General features: G+C 35.1%; 1 protein-coding gene across 1 annotated transcript; it reads right to left on the bottom strand.

Moving 5' to 3' along the window:
* Positions 1 to 310: 310 nt before the first annotated feature.
* Positions 311 to 11703, bottom strand: LOC100372637 (lipoxygenase homology domain-containing protein 1-like). Its single transcript, XM_078012754.2, has 7 exons — positions 11575 to 11703; positions 6070 to 6159; positions 5604 to 5730; positions 3338 to 3498; positions 3167 to 3245; positions 1357 to 1432; positions 311 to 1268 (listed from the first exon to the last, which is right to left on the bottom strand). The coding sequence occupies exons 1-7, from the start codon at positions 11701 to 11703 to the stop codon at positions 1133 to 1135; spliced, it is 798 nt and encodes a 265-aa protein (XP_077868880.1). The 3' UTR covers positions 311 to 1132.
* Positions 11704 to 14583: the final 2880 nt, after the last annotated feature.

Below are 14583 nucleotides of genomic sequence, written 5' to 3'. Positions count from 1 at the left end.
TACATTATCATCATAGATCACCTTAACCGTGATATTCCAGTCAACCACGTTCTCAACATAGATTGCCATTGCCGAGACCTACCACCTAGCCATGTTATAAGCATAGATTTTGCATCACCAAACTACATCACTTAGTCTAGTTATCACCACAGATGTGATCTCCCACTCAGCCATATTACCAGCGTAGTTCGCCATGATCTACCTCTTAGCCACTTTAACTGCATAAACACTTTAACATGCCTGGACCAATCAACTTTAAAGACATACATCATATTTGGCAAACACATGAATCATAAAAACGATGAAAACATTCTTAATTTTCGACTCAAACCATGAATATTTAATGGAGCTGTTAATGGAGGGATTGACAAACTAAAAACTCTGTTGACGATGACGGGATTGAAAAAAAAATGCTGAAAAAATGCTCACAGAGATCCCACAATAACAGAAAAAACAATTCTGCACGCCTAAAACTTTCATACAGTGTAAAATATAAGTAAATGATATCTTTTTGTCCCAGAATTTCTAATCGTACGCCTCTAATTTAATATTTCAAATCCATGCATCGAACATTCAGAGAGAATGTATTCTAATTGTTTCAATTATTGATGGTTTTATTTTAATATCGAAAATAAATGATTTTACATAGAATGATGCATGGAAATATTTTGCTTGCTGTCAATTTATCAACTGCAGCTTTGAAGAATGATCATTGAGAAAATATGTATGCATTCTAGACCCACAGTTAAATCTGACTGCCCATTTTTATATTTAGACATGTATTATAAAAGTCTGGTTTATGTGGACTTGCTACTGTTTCTGATATTTTTTAACTTGAACTAAAACGTATTTTAACATTCAATGGCATTCAATCTTTACCAGTTTAATAACATTCGTGCAACTACTGGGTTTATTGTGCGATACATATTTGAGCATTACAGCATAATAATACTAGGATAAGAAGATAAAACATGCACTGGTATAACATAACTTGTCTACCTCAAAATACTATCATTATACATATTGATAATATTATTACAGTCTTCATTTTTTTCTATCACTGACTGCATCTATTAACTCAAAAATCACTACTACTACTGTTATAATTGAGTGCCTTCATCATCATTGTACATTATTCCTCCTCATCATCACTACTACTACTGCTGCTACTACTACTGCCTTCATCTTCACTGCTGCTTTCAGCTTCTTCAAACTCAACTTCAACAGCGTGTTCAAGAGTACAATCATCGTCTTCTTCAGATATCCATCTAACAAAAAGAATATTAGTGATTGATCATTGACAGGTAGCCACATTCTATGTATTTTTTTTTTAACCCAAATCCATAAATTACCCACCTTCTATGATTGAAAAAATATACTTTCTCGTTTTCAACATCAGTAACTATTACTCTCTTCAGATACCAACGAGGACCTAAAACAAACAAATGAAGATATTGCTGATTACACTTGAGTCAATACACCCATATACCTTAAATGTTTGACTTGAAGTGGATTGGTTGATATAATATAAGTACAGGAAGTTCATTACGTGCAGTAATCACTAAACCATTGTACTGTGCTGTACTGTACTGTACTGCACTGCACTGCACTGCACTGCACTGCACTGCACTGCACTGCACTGCACTGCACTGCGTTGAGATCTTGTTATGGACCAATCGATCAGAATTTAGTAGGAATTCAAATATGGTTGCCATGGAACGAACAATTTCGATTATTATTTCTCATTCATAATTAATTAAAATTTGTAAGGATTTTAACAAAATTCTCAGAAGATGTTGCTCTTTACGCTAATTGAATATGTAAATCAAGTTGTCACATAATTTCATGACTTTTTATTTACAACACAAAAACATATGAATGAATTGTCATGAAATTTTCAGAAGGGGGCACTCTTAATGCGGACCAATCGATTTGATGTTGGTAGTAAATCAGATATGGTTGCCATGGAGCAACAATATAGGGGATTGTTTTTTATTTATAACTCAAACGAGTTTAATTAATAGACCATTTTCCGTTCACTGCGAGAATCACGCGTTATGCGTGAAATCGAACGTAAAAACAGGACAAACAAAGGTCATAGCGTCGTAGTCGCGTCAAACATCGCGTGGGACATTTCCATGCTTAATAATGTGCTGTCCACATTTGATGATAGGCAATTTCGATTAAGTAAGGGTATTCGGAAGAAATATTCCTCTGTCGAAGATCGGCCGGTCAATGTAAGCTACGAAATAAAGAAATTCTAGTTCAAAATCAAATCGTTCGATTTTTGCGGCAGCCGTTCGACGCGCGTCTTTCATGCATCTCGCGAGATCTCGCAATTGTACGGAAAATCACCTATTGTGTTTTATGAAATCTGAAGAGATTGTCTTTGATGCAAGGACCAATCCAGTTAATACTGGTAAAGATGTGGATCTGGGTGTCATGGAAATGACACTTTTGGAATGATTTTTTTTTTTAATTTACAGGCAAGATTTTCCTAAATAGAACCTAAGGTGCTCTGGAATAAATCAGGCTACAAACAACAGAGGTATAGTCATATATATTATCTATGAATATTAAAAAGTTCAATACTGCATCTTAAATAGTAGAACTATATATATACTACTTGTCAAGATTCTTGTTTGAAAGACAAATCTAAAATTTTAAACATTCCCTATTTTTACAATATAATCAGTACTCAGGCGTTCTTTCTAAGCTGTCGTTAATTTCATTCATAATGCAAACATTTCTTGAATATTCTTTCAGCAGGGGTTACCCTTGGAAACAAGTAGAGGGTAGCAGTTCTCGTAAAGACAGGATGCAACAAATAACAACAAGACAGAATACCCTATTAATTGTTACATATTGTTAATTGGTTAATTAAATTTGTTTGTGATTGGCCGATATATACAAGGTCGCTAATAGGATTGGCTGAAATTAACTAAATGTGATTGGTCAAAGCATATTCTAGCCGAATCACATCAGGACAACAAGTACTATTCGATTATATGTTGGTAGTGACATTTTGTGAATGAATAAATATTTGTAATAGATGGATTGTCATGACATTTACAGGAGGGTTACCAATCGGTACGAAGAAATAAATCTCATTGTCATGACAAATGTTTTCTTGTTGCATTAGAAAATAATAGTTATTTAAACTTACGTCTACGCGAACCATCGTGGCCTACAACAAGTTTATTGATATCGCCCAGTGACACTGCTTGTATTACAAAATTATCGATCTGCAAGAACAATTTCCTCACAATTACAGTGATGTTCAAAAGAATGACGACACTTTTATTCAGATATGCAGGAAGATAAACTTTGTACATACCGCAGTTCTGACAAACTTGTTATCTTTTTCAACATAGTTATGGTCATCTAAGGGTCGTCTACCTGTATCACCCCTTTCACCGTGGATCTCTATATAGACATTTGCCCTGGTACCAGCAGATCGTCTTTTTCCTGTCTTCACGCATACATTATAATTTACAACTATAAAGGAAAACAGATTATTAATTAATGATTGTTCTATTCAAACAATATATTAATGACTGTACTGTTAAACCATATATTAATGGCTGTCCTGTTAAACCATATATTAATGGCTGTCCTGTTAAAACCATATATTAATGGCTGTCCTGTTAAAACCATATATTAATGGCTGTTCTATTCAAACAATATATTAATGACTGTACTGTTAAAACCATATATTAATGGCTGTCCTGTTAAAACAATATATTAATTAATGGCTGTCCTGTTAAACCATATATTAATGGCTGTCCTGTTAAAACAATATATTAATGGCTGTCCTGTTAAAACCATATATTAATGGCTGTCCTGTTAAAACAATATATTAATGGCTGTCCTGTTAAACCATATATTAATGACTGTACTGTTAAAACATATATTAATGACTGTACTGTTAAAACAATATATTAATGGCTGTCCTGTTAAAACAATATATTAATGGCTGTCCTGTTAAAACCATATATTAATGGCTGTCCTGTTAAAACCATATATAAATGGCTGTCCTGTTAAAACAATATATTAATGGCTGTCCTGTTAAAACCATATACTAATGGCTGTCCTGTTAAAACAATATATCAATGGCTGTCCTGTTAAAACCATATATTAATGGCAGTACTTCTAAAACAATATATTAATGGCTGTCCTGTTAAAACCATATATTAATGGCTGTCCTGTTAAAACCATATATTAATGGCTGTCCTGTTAAAACCATATATTAATGGCTGTCCTGTTAAAACAATATATTAATGGCTGTCCTGTTAAAACAATATATTAATGGCTGCACTGCTAAAACAATATATTAATGGTTGTTCTGTTAAAACAATATATTAATGGCTGTCCTGTTAAAACCATATATTAATGGCTGTCCTGTTAAAACCATATATTAATGGCTGTCCTGTTAAAACAATATATTAATGGCTGTCCTGTTAAAACAATATATTAATGGCTGTCCTGTTAAAACAATATATTAATGGCTGTCCTGTTAAAACCATATATTAATGGCTGTCCTGTTAACACATTATATTAATGGCTGTCCTGTTAAAACAATATATTAATGGCTGTCCTGTTAAAACCATATATTAATGGCTGTACTGTTAAAAACCATATATTAATGGCTGTCCTGTTAAAACAATATATTAATGGCTGTCCTGCTAAAACCATATATTAATGGCTGTCCTGTTAAAACCATATATTAATGGCTGTCCTGTTAAAACAATATATTAATGGTTGTCCTGTTAAAACAATATATTAATGGCTGTACTGCTAAAACAATATATTAATGGCTGTCCTGCTAAAACAATATATTAATGGCTGTCCTGTTAAAACCATATATTAATGGCTGTCCTGTTAAAAACAATATATTAATGGCTGTCCTGTTAAAACAATATATTAATGGCTGTCCTGTTAAAACCATATATTAATGGCTGTCCTGCTAAAACAATATATTAATGGCTGTCCTGCTAAATCCATATATTAATGGCTGTCCTGTTAAATTAATATATTATTGGCTGTCCTGTTAAAACAATATATTAATGGCTGTCTTGTTAAAACCATATATTAATGGCTGTCCTGTTAAAACCATATATTAATGGCTGTCCTGTTAAAACAATATATTAATGGCTGTCCTGTTAAAACAATATATTAATGGCTGTCCTGTTAAAACCATATATTAATGGCTGTCCTGTTAAAACCATATATTAATGGCTGTCCTGTTAAAACAATATATTAATGGCTGTCCTGTTAAAACCATATATTAATGGCTGTCCTGTTAAAACGATATATTAATGGTTGTACTGCTAAAACAATATATTAATGGCTGTCTTGTTAAAACAATATATTAATGGCTGTCCTGTTAAAACCATATATTAATGGCTGTCCTGTTAAAACAATATATTAATGGCTGTCCTGTTAAAACAATATATTAATGGCTGTCCTGTTAAAACAATATATTAATGGCTGTTCTGTTAAAACCATTTGATGCCAGTCATACATAAAGTATCGAAAATGATATAAATGATGTCAAACGTCACATGTGTATCATCAATCACATATTGTTCAAAACAACCTACGTGGCAATGGATCTTCATCTTCGTAAACTGCCGGTAATTCTCGGATTAACTGTTCATCATCTTTAGAGTCTGAAAACCATTGATCACACGGGAATACGATTGTACCATCCAAACGAACAAACACAATCTAATAACAAATACAAAGAATGTGTCAAACTGGGAATGGCAGGTACACATACCCAATATCCATTTACTCAAAACATTTATTTTGTTTCCCCAAGACGACTCGCTGGCTAGTGTGAGATATAACAATGGTCTGCATGATAGCGTAAAAACCTAACCCTCCTTAGAAACCGTTTAATTAATTAAATTCCCGGTATCTGATTCGAACTCTGATTGTTTATCACATTCTCAAACTTTTCATGAATGTTTTGGACAAATTTCAACTAATAAATAAAAGAATATTTTATCCACATTTAGAAAATGTTTATATAATTTGATGACACACATATAGAGATATACCAACCTTATCAAGATACCAGTCTGGAGCTGCACCTGAGTTATCAATCCAAACACGAATCTTGTATATTTTCCCCAAATCTTCAGGAAAATTCACCTGTAATGACAATTATTAATTACTGTTAATACCAGTTTAACAGTTGTGTAGTGATTAGTCAAGTAATGTTTTGTTTATTTAATTTGTTTATCTTTTTATTTCTTCGTTGTAGTTTATATAGTAAAGTAATATCATTTGCAAATAAAAAATAGTGATTAAAGTAAAGAACGGGCGTATAATAGTATATGTTGAGCATCCACCATTTGACACAGCTCATATGTAACTCCACCCTCTGACACAGCTCATATGTAACGCCACCCTCTGACACAGTTCATATGTAACTGCACCCTCTGACACAGCTCATATGTAACGCCACCCTCTGACAAGCTCATATGTAACTGCACCCTCTGACACAGTTCATATGTAACTGCACCCTCTGACACAGTTCATATGTAACTGCACCCTCTGACACAGTTCATATGTAACTCCACCCTCTGACACAGCTCATATGTAACTCCACCCTCTGACACAGCTCATATGTAACTCCACCCTCTGACACAGCTCATATGTAACTCCACCCTCTGACACAGCTCATATGTAACTGCATCCTCTGACACAATTCATATGTAACTCCACCCTTGGACACAGCTCATATGTAACTCCACCCTCTGACACAGCTCATATGTAACTCCAGTCTCTGACACAGTTCATATGTAACTCCATCCTCTGACACAGTTCATAAGTAAGTAAGTAAGTAAGTAAGTAATGCCTTTATTGAAATCATATCCTGTTCAGGATCTGGATTTTTAAAATACAATAAAGTTTCAAATACATATAGAATGGCAAGACGAAAAATACAAATGAAGACAAAGTGAAAACATAATAAAATCAAATAAAAACGAAGAACAAGAAATGGTTAGAAAAAAAAAAAAACAGAAAAGGTATCTTAATACGTTATATTAATTATAAAGCAGCTGGTATTTTTTGTTTATGAGTGTCATTTCTTAAATTGAAGCACTCAAAGATATATTTTGCCAAATGAATTAGTGATTGTTTATCTTTTGTTTTTAGAATGTCTACAGTGTTTTCAATATCAGATTTGTCAATTGTTGTAATGACCTTTGTGGTATGGAGGAACTTGTTTCTTAAATCAGCATAAAGAGAACATTTTAATAGAAAATGGCTTTCATCTTCTATTTGTTTTTCCTGACAGTAGTGGCATTTTCTCTCTTCTACTGTTTGGTTGATGTATCTTCCTGCCTCAATCTGCAATGTGTGCGCACTGATCCTTAGCTTAGTTAGAGCAGATCTGTGCGATGGGTTTTTAACATCTTCCAGATATTTTTCAAAATCGAAATTATGTTTTATCATTCTATAAGTTCTTAATTTATTTTTGCGATTTTTACCTTTGTTATCATTATATAGTGTCTCTTTAAAATGATTTTTGAACATTGATTTTAGATTGCTCTCAAGGGATGTAATGATTGTCTGTTTTTTATCAGCTGTCACAGTGTCCAACATATGGTCCATGTTTGTAATATTAAATATGTTTTTAGCGTGGGACACCCATTTTTTTTATCCCCTTTGAGTCCATATCTTTACCTAGTCTGAAGGCCTCATAGATTAAAGTGTTACATGGTTTGTCAGAAATTCTGAGCCAATATTTTATTGTCTGTACAATGCTTGAGAAGGCAAGAGGATATCTTCCTAATTCCAGAAGGCAAGCTATATTTGATGCTTTGCAGTTAACTTTTAACAGAAATTTGCAAAATTTACTGTGTAACTCATATCTCATATGTAACTCCACCCTTGGACACAGCTCATATGTAACTCCACCCTCTGACACAGCTCATATGTAACTCCACCCTCTGACACAGCTCATATGTAACTCCACCCTCTGACACAGTTCATATGTAACTCCACCCTCTGACACAGCTCATATGTAACTCCACCCTTGGACACATCTCATATGTAACTCCACCCTCTGACACAGTTCATATGTAACTCCACCCTCTGACACAGCTCATATGTAACTCCACCCTCTGACACAGCTCATATGTAACTCCACCCTCTGACACAGTTCATATGTAACTCCACCCTCTGACACAGCTCATATGTAACTCCACCCTTGGACACAGCTCATATGTAACTCCACCCTCTGACACAGTTCATATGTAACTCCACCCTCTGACACAGCTCATATGTAACTCCACCCTTGGACACAGCTCATATGTAACTCCACCCTCTGACACAGTTCATGTGTAACTCCACCCTCTGACACAGCTCATATGTAACTCCACCCTCTGACACAGTTTATATGTAACTCCACCCTCTGACACAGCTCATATGTAATGCCACCCTCTGACAAGCTCATATGTAACTCCACCCTCTGACACAGCTCATATGTAACTCCACCCTTGGACACAGCTCATATGTAACTCCACCCTCTGACACAGCTCATATGTAACTCCACCCTCTGACACAGCTCATATGTAACTCCACCCTTGGACACAGCTCATATGTAACTCCACCCTCTGACACAGTTCATATGTAACTCCACCCTCTGACACAGCTCATATGTAACTCCACCCTCTGACACAGTTTATATGTAACTCCACCCTCTGACACAGCTCATATGTAATGCCACCCTCTGACAAGCTCATATGTAACTCCACCCTTGGACACAGCTCATATGTAACTCCACCCTCTGACACAGCTCATATGTAACTCCACCCTCTGACACAGCTCATATGTAACTCCACCCTCTGACACAGTTCATATGTAACTCCACCCTCTGACACAGCTCATATGTAACTCCACCCTCTGACACAGTTTATATGTAACTCCACCCTCTGACACAGTTTATATGTAACTCCACCCTCTGACACAGCTCATATGTAACTCCACCCTCTGACACAGTTCATATGTAACTCCACCCTCTGACACAGCTCATATGTAACTCCACCCTCTGACACAGTTTATATGTAACTCCACCCTCTGACACAGCTCATATGTAATGCCACCCTCTGACAAGCTCATATGTAACTCCACCATTGGACACAGCTCATATGTAACTCCACCCTCTGACACAGCTCATATGTAACTCCACCCTCTGACACAGTTCATATGTAACTCCACCCTCTGACACAGTTTATATGTAACTCCACCCTCTGACACAGCTCATATGTAATGCCACCCTCTGACAAGCTCATATGTAACTCCACCCTTGGACACAGTTCATATGTAACTCCACCCTCTGACACAGCTCATATGTAACTCCACCCTCTGACACAGCTCATATGTAACTCCACCCTCTGACACAGCTCATATGTAACTCCACCCTTGGACACAGCTCATATGTAACTCCACCCTCTGACACAGTTCATATGTAACTCCACCCTCTGACACAATTGTAACAACTCATAGATATACGACTTATTTGGAATGCACACACAGTAACTGTATATAGTCAACCTAGCTTACCGGAATTACAAAATCTGATATATCTTTTAGAGGTTAGTTATTTAAAAAAACAAACAAGCAACCGATACTACATAAGTCCAATTTTATTTGAAAATTTAAAATATATTTGCTGCAGGGACACAATCCCAATATCTTCTATGTATCAGCAGGTAATCTATTCTGTCTCATTTGAACAGATTTAGATTAGTCTGTAATCTATGTATAGTGTATTTCCAATAGAAAGCATGTAACATATAATTTCTGCTGTTACATTTTTGGCGAAATGTCAGATCCTGTCAACAGATGCAATGCCACACTTCCTCTCACATAATGTGATTACATCTGTCTTTAAAATAATATTTTTTTACCGAGACCCTACAAACAATCTTTGAACTTTAATTATTAATATCAAAACGTGTTGCCGACACTTTCCACGTAACATCACCCTAGGACAATCGCTGTAAATCGGCATACATATATATATAGAATAATATACAATTCTATTTTTATTTGATTGCAATATGAAAAAAGTGAACATTTTTTCATTTAGCATTGCTGTCACCAATTTTATCATTTTTAATTCTTTAACTGGAAGCATCCAAGCCTTCATCTGAAAATGTCGCCAAAACTGTTTGTTTACATTGTGATACGTGAAATAAAGTGAAATTAATGTAACTTTCCCATTGTCCGGGAATTAGTATTTTTGAGCTTTTTTTAATCTTGTTTTCCAGTTTACTTCATTTACATTTATCTTTATAATATCCAACATAAACACATAAAACTTAATCGTCTCCGGAAAACAATCTTAAATAACATTACTTTAAAACACTTTCTCATAATTAAAAAAAAAAACTTCAACACATATAGCCACCCGGAGTCACGATTTTCAAATTGCATGAGTGAACGTGAGTAAAGCAGCGACCAACATAATTTGTGAGATAAGCCGTCATTTAACCGTATTCCTCATTGCATTCACACAGTCCAATTCAATTGGTGGTACGTGTGATTATTCGCACCATCTCTCCGCTCTTAATCACAAAAATCAAAGATCAAATCAAGGATCAAAGACTATTGGGTAAATCATCTAAGCACCGACCAGTGTTGATTCACACTTACATCAAATTCTGAACACGTTCCTGTTTCAAAGTAATCGTCATCTTTGTCGCCAAGAGGAACATCGTCCGTGATGCCATCTTCGCCGTATATTTTGATATATACCTGCGAGTTCGTACCAGCCCCCAGTTCATCAGCTGTGTACACCTGTATTCTGCAATTACCCTCTGATACAGAAATACCAAAGAAATACAACGAAATAGTAGATTGGAATGCCAACGAATCAGTATTTATATGCTTCCACAAATGATGCAATTTAAAATGGTCATACAACGTTACATTGCGAATATCAAGTACGCCTATGTCTCATTACGATAAGAAGTGCACAGTCTGACCCTTGTAATCGCATAATTCATTATACAAACAGACACTGACTAAAACACGATGTCACTACATGGTATAGTAAAATATAGACATCAATGATTAACCTATATGACGTGGCATTGCAGCCAACATATTCACCTGTCAATAATTTAATATATTTTTTAGATAATAATGCGCTTTCTTCGGTACTGATGTGCTAACCCAAAATATAACTAGAATTAAAAATACGCAATTTTTACACAAAAGACTGCCCAATCCCCTTCTTTTTAAGTTTCAAGCAAACAATACCTGTTACCTCATGTTCTATTAGCTTGGTGAATATATTGTGTATTAATCAATTCAGAATATTTAAAGTGTTATATCTTTATGCCAACAACTTAATAGTTCCATATACGCCTTATCAGCGCAAGGTCAACTTTGAATACATTGCCTTAAATCGTACATTGCCTTAAATCATACATTGCCTTAAATCATACATTTTCAAACTTCAATTCTGAATCCAATCATCAAAATGTTCCAACTGATTTAGAAGCAAGACATTGTGTGTGACATAATATGGATTGGTTAACAACTTACGCAGTTCTTCGATAACGTGTTTAGCAGCAGCGAGAAGAATAACAGCCATCTTCGATAAATAGTTGACACTGTGAAAGATGCTACTATGAAAAAGGCACGTTTTCTGACTTTATCCTCGGGGGCGGACATCCGGGCATTTTCTACCGCCTGGCAACCCTCGCGGTGAAAACAAAGACCAAAAACTCACAGAAAACGGTACTTTGCGATGGTTGTTGAGAGTCCCCTGAACAGTGTAACAAGATTAGCCCTACGTGTGTAACATATATGAATTTGGTTGTTCGGGATTACTTCAAAGTTGAGTTTGTGTTGTTTTCTCGAGTTTTCACCGGCTCCACCGGCGTTCCACAGCAGCGCGCACAAAGCCCATAGAAACACGTGGTACAGTGGTGCGCGTCTTAGCAACGTAGAACGTAGTATAGTATATTTTATTTGACTCAAATTAATGAATTGGGAATACATTAACCATGGTCAATAATCAAAGAAACAACAACAACACAATAACAAGAAATACAGATATTAAAAATACAATAAAATGTTAAAACAGATAACACTAACAACTATTAGGTATTACATTGTAAAATTATGTTAATAAACTTTCCTAGACTATTGGCAATGAAACTGTCTTTTATTCCCATAATATGCACAAACATATCTTCTTTTGGTAATTTTAAAATATTATCATTGTATAATGATAGAGTATTCCAAAAGTAGCTACGTGCCTTTACAATTTCATCCAGTTTGCAGTCAAAAAGAGCATGCATTTCATCACCAACAGACTGATCAGAACACAGTGTGCAAAATCTTTGCTCTGAGGGTATTTTTTGGTATCTTAATTTTTCAATTGGTAATTTATGTGCTGAAATTCTAAATTTGGTTACACTTACTCTGTGATTTAAATTATTAATTTTATTCAGATACGGTTCAAATTCATAATCTGATTTGTATTTATTGTAAATACGTAGTATATTATGTTCCTTTTTGGATAGAGTTGGCAACCAAATTTTTTCATAGTAAATTCTTTTAAGATTGTTTCTAAAAATGTTGGCATTATGATCCGTTTCATTTAATCGAGTTATTTCAAGTAGTTTGCTAACAAAGTTTGCCCATGAATTACTATTGATTGTACACTCTGACTGATAAGCACAGTGCACTATATTACTGCATTCGTTATTTTTTACTCTTAACCAAAACTTGTACATTTGGGTACAAATTTCAGTAATTAGGGGATACCTACCAAGCTCTGCTCTAACAGCAATATTACTTGCTCTTTTGTGAACACCAAGTAGTTGTTTGCAGAATTTGATGTGGATTGATTCAATTTTTGAGCTATCACTAAATAATTTCTGAATAAATAATTCAGGGGTGATATTAGGTTTAAAATTAAAAGCTGACCAAATTTCCGAGCCGTATAGTAGAATAGGCATAACAGAACTACGAAATAGTTTAATTGCATTAATTGGTGAGGCAATAATGTTGTTTAATAGCAGAGTTTGTTTTAGGACCCCTAGTGCTCGCTGTGCTTTCTTTACAAGGTTATTAACAGCGACTGTAAAATTGCCACTATTCTGAAAGGTGATCCCTAAGTATGTATATGAAGATACTACTTCTCTTTGATCATCACCTAAAAAAAAAGGTATCATTAATTTGTCTCCCCTTTTTGTTGAAAATAATAACTTTGGTTTTTTTGATGTTGACAGTCAGTTTCCACTTTTTGCAGTAGTCATTAAAGAGATTAAGACTGTCTTGTAGCCCAGAACCTGAATTTGACAGTATGACAATGTCATCCGCAAAGAGTAGACAGTTAAATGACATGTCATGCAGCCTGACAGGTTCAGTTTGTACTAGACTTTCAGATAGATCATTGATATAGATATTAAACAACAGGGGACTTAGATTGCACCCTTGTTTAACACCACTAGAAAACATGAAGGGTTTACAATAACTTTGGTTAGTCTTGATGGCGTATTTAGTATTACTATACATTGATTTTATCAAGTGGATTATTTTTCCTGTCACTCCTGCATTAGCCAATTTAAAAAGAAGTCCTTCTCTCCAAACACTATCGAAGGCTTTGCGTAAATCCACAAAGCAAGCATATAGATAATGTTTGAATTGGAATCTGTTGTACTAATGTTATATAATTTTGAAAAATAATTAGTCCATTCTGTTGATGCAATGGATGGAGGATGTTTACTAGTATCCAAATCATTGTACTCTTTAATTTGTTTGATGATATCCCAGAATTCTGATGGATTTTTTGTTTCCAAATTCATTAAGTCATGCAGTAATATTTCTTTAAACTTATTTCTCTTCAATTTGACTAATTTTTTGTATCGCTTATTGATACTCATCCTTTGCAATCTCAAGTTTTGATCAAAAGGAAATTTGACAACAAGTCTGGAAATATCTTTTAGGCATTTTCGAACATGCGCTAAATCATTATCAAACCATTTTTGTTTATTTTTTCTTTTGTTTTATCTACTAAATTTTCTTGATTTAATTGCAGTGAATTTTAAAGCTTTGTCAGCTGTGAAATGCATGTATGTGACATAGCTCCGCCCCCGAGGATAGTGACCTGTGACGCTTCCCTGGTTGCAATGATAGTAACTAAGCAGAAGTGTACATAGTAAGAGATTAATGACCCAATGGCCTAAAACCATAGCTCCATATCGTGCTGGGCTAATTCCATAGTTCCATGTCGTGCTGGGCTAGTGCCATAGTTCTATATCGTGCTGGGCTAATTCCATAGTTCCATATCGTGCTGGGCTAGGGTCATAGCTCCATATCGTGCTGGGCTAGTGTCATAGTTCCATATCGTGCTGGGCTAGTGTCATAGTTCCATATCGTGCTGGGCTAGAGTCATAGCTCCATATCGTGCTGGGCTAATTCCATAGTTCCATATCGTGCTGGGCTAGTGTCATAGCTCCATATCGTGCTGGGCTAGTGTCATAGCTCCATATAGTGCTGGGCTAGTGTCATAGTTCCATATCGTGCTGGGCTAGTATCATA

Source organism: Saccoglossus kowalevskii, chromosome 1 (assembly GCF_978046115.1).
Source record: "Saccoglossus kowalevskii chromosome 1, keSacKowa6.1, whole genome shotgun sequence".
Classification (NCBI taxonomy): Eukaryota; Metazoa; Hemichordata; class Enteropneusta; family Harrimaniidae; genus Saccoglossus; species Saccoglossus kowalevskii.
Note: the sequence above shows the minus strand (reverse complement) of the source record. Positions and strands in the feature narration are given on the sequence as shown.

Excerpts from the sequence above, each read along its gene's own strand:
- LOC100372637 (XM_078012754.2), bottom strand. The coding sequence starts at position 11,703 with ATGTCCGCCCCCGAGGATAAAGTCAGAAAACGTGCCTTTTTCATAGTA. Across the intron at positions 6,160-11,574 it reads ACACGTTATCGAAGAACTGC|GTGAATTTTCCTGAAGATTT; the intron begins GTAAGTTGTTAA and ends TTGTCATTACAG. Across the intron at positions 5,731-6,069 it reads CAGACTGGTATCTTGATAAG|ATTGTGTTTGTTCGTTTGGA; the intron begins GTTGGTATATCT and ends ATTTGTTATTAG.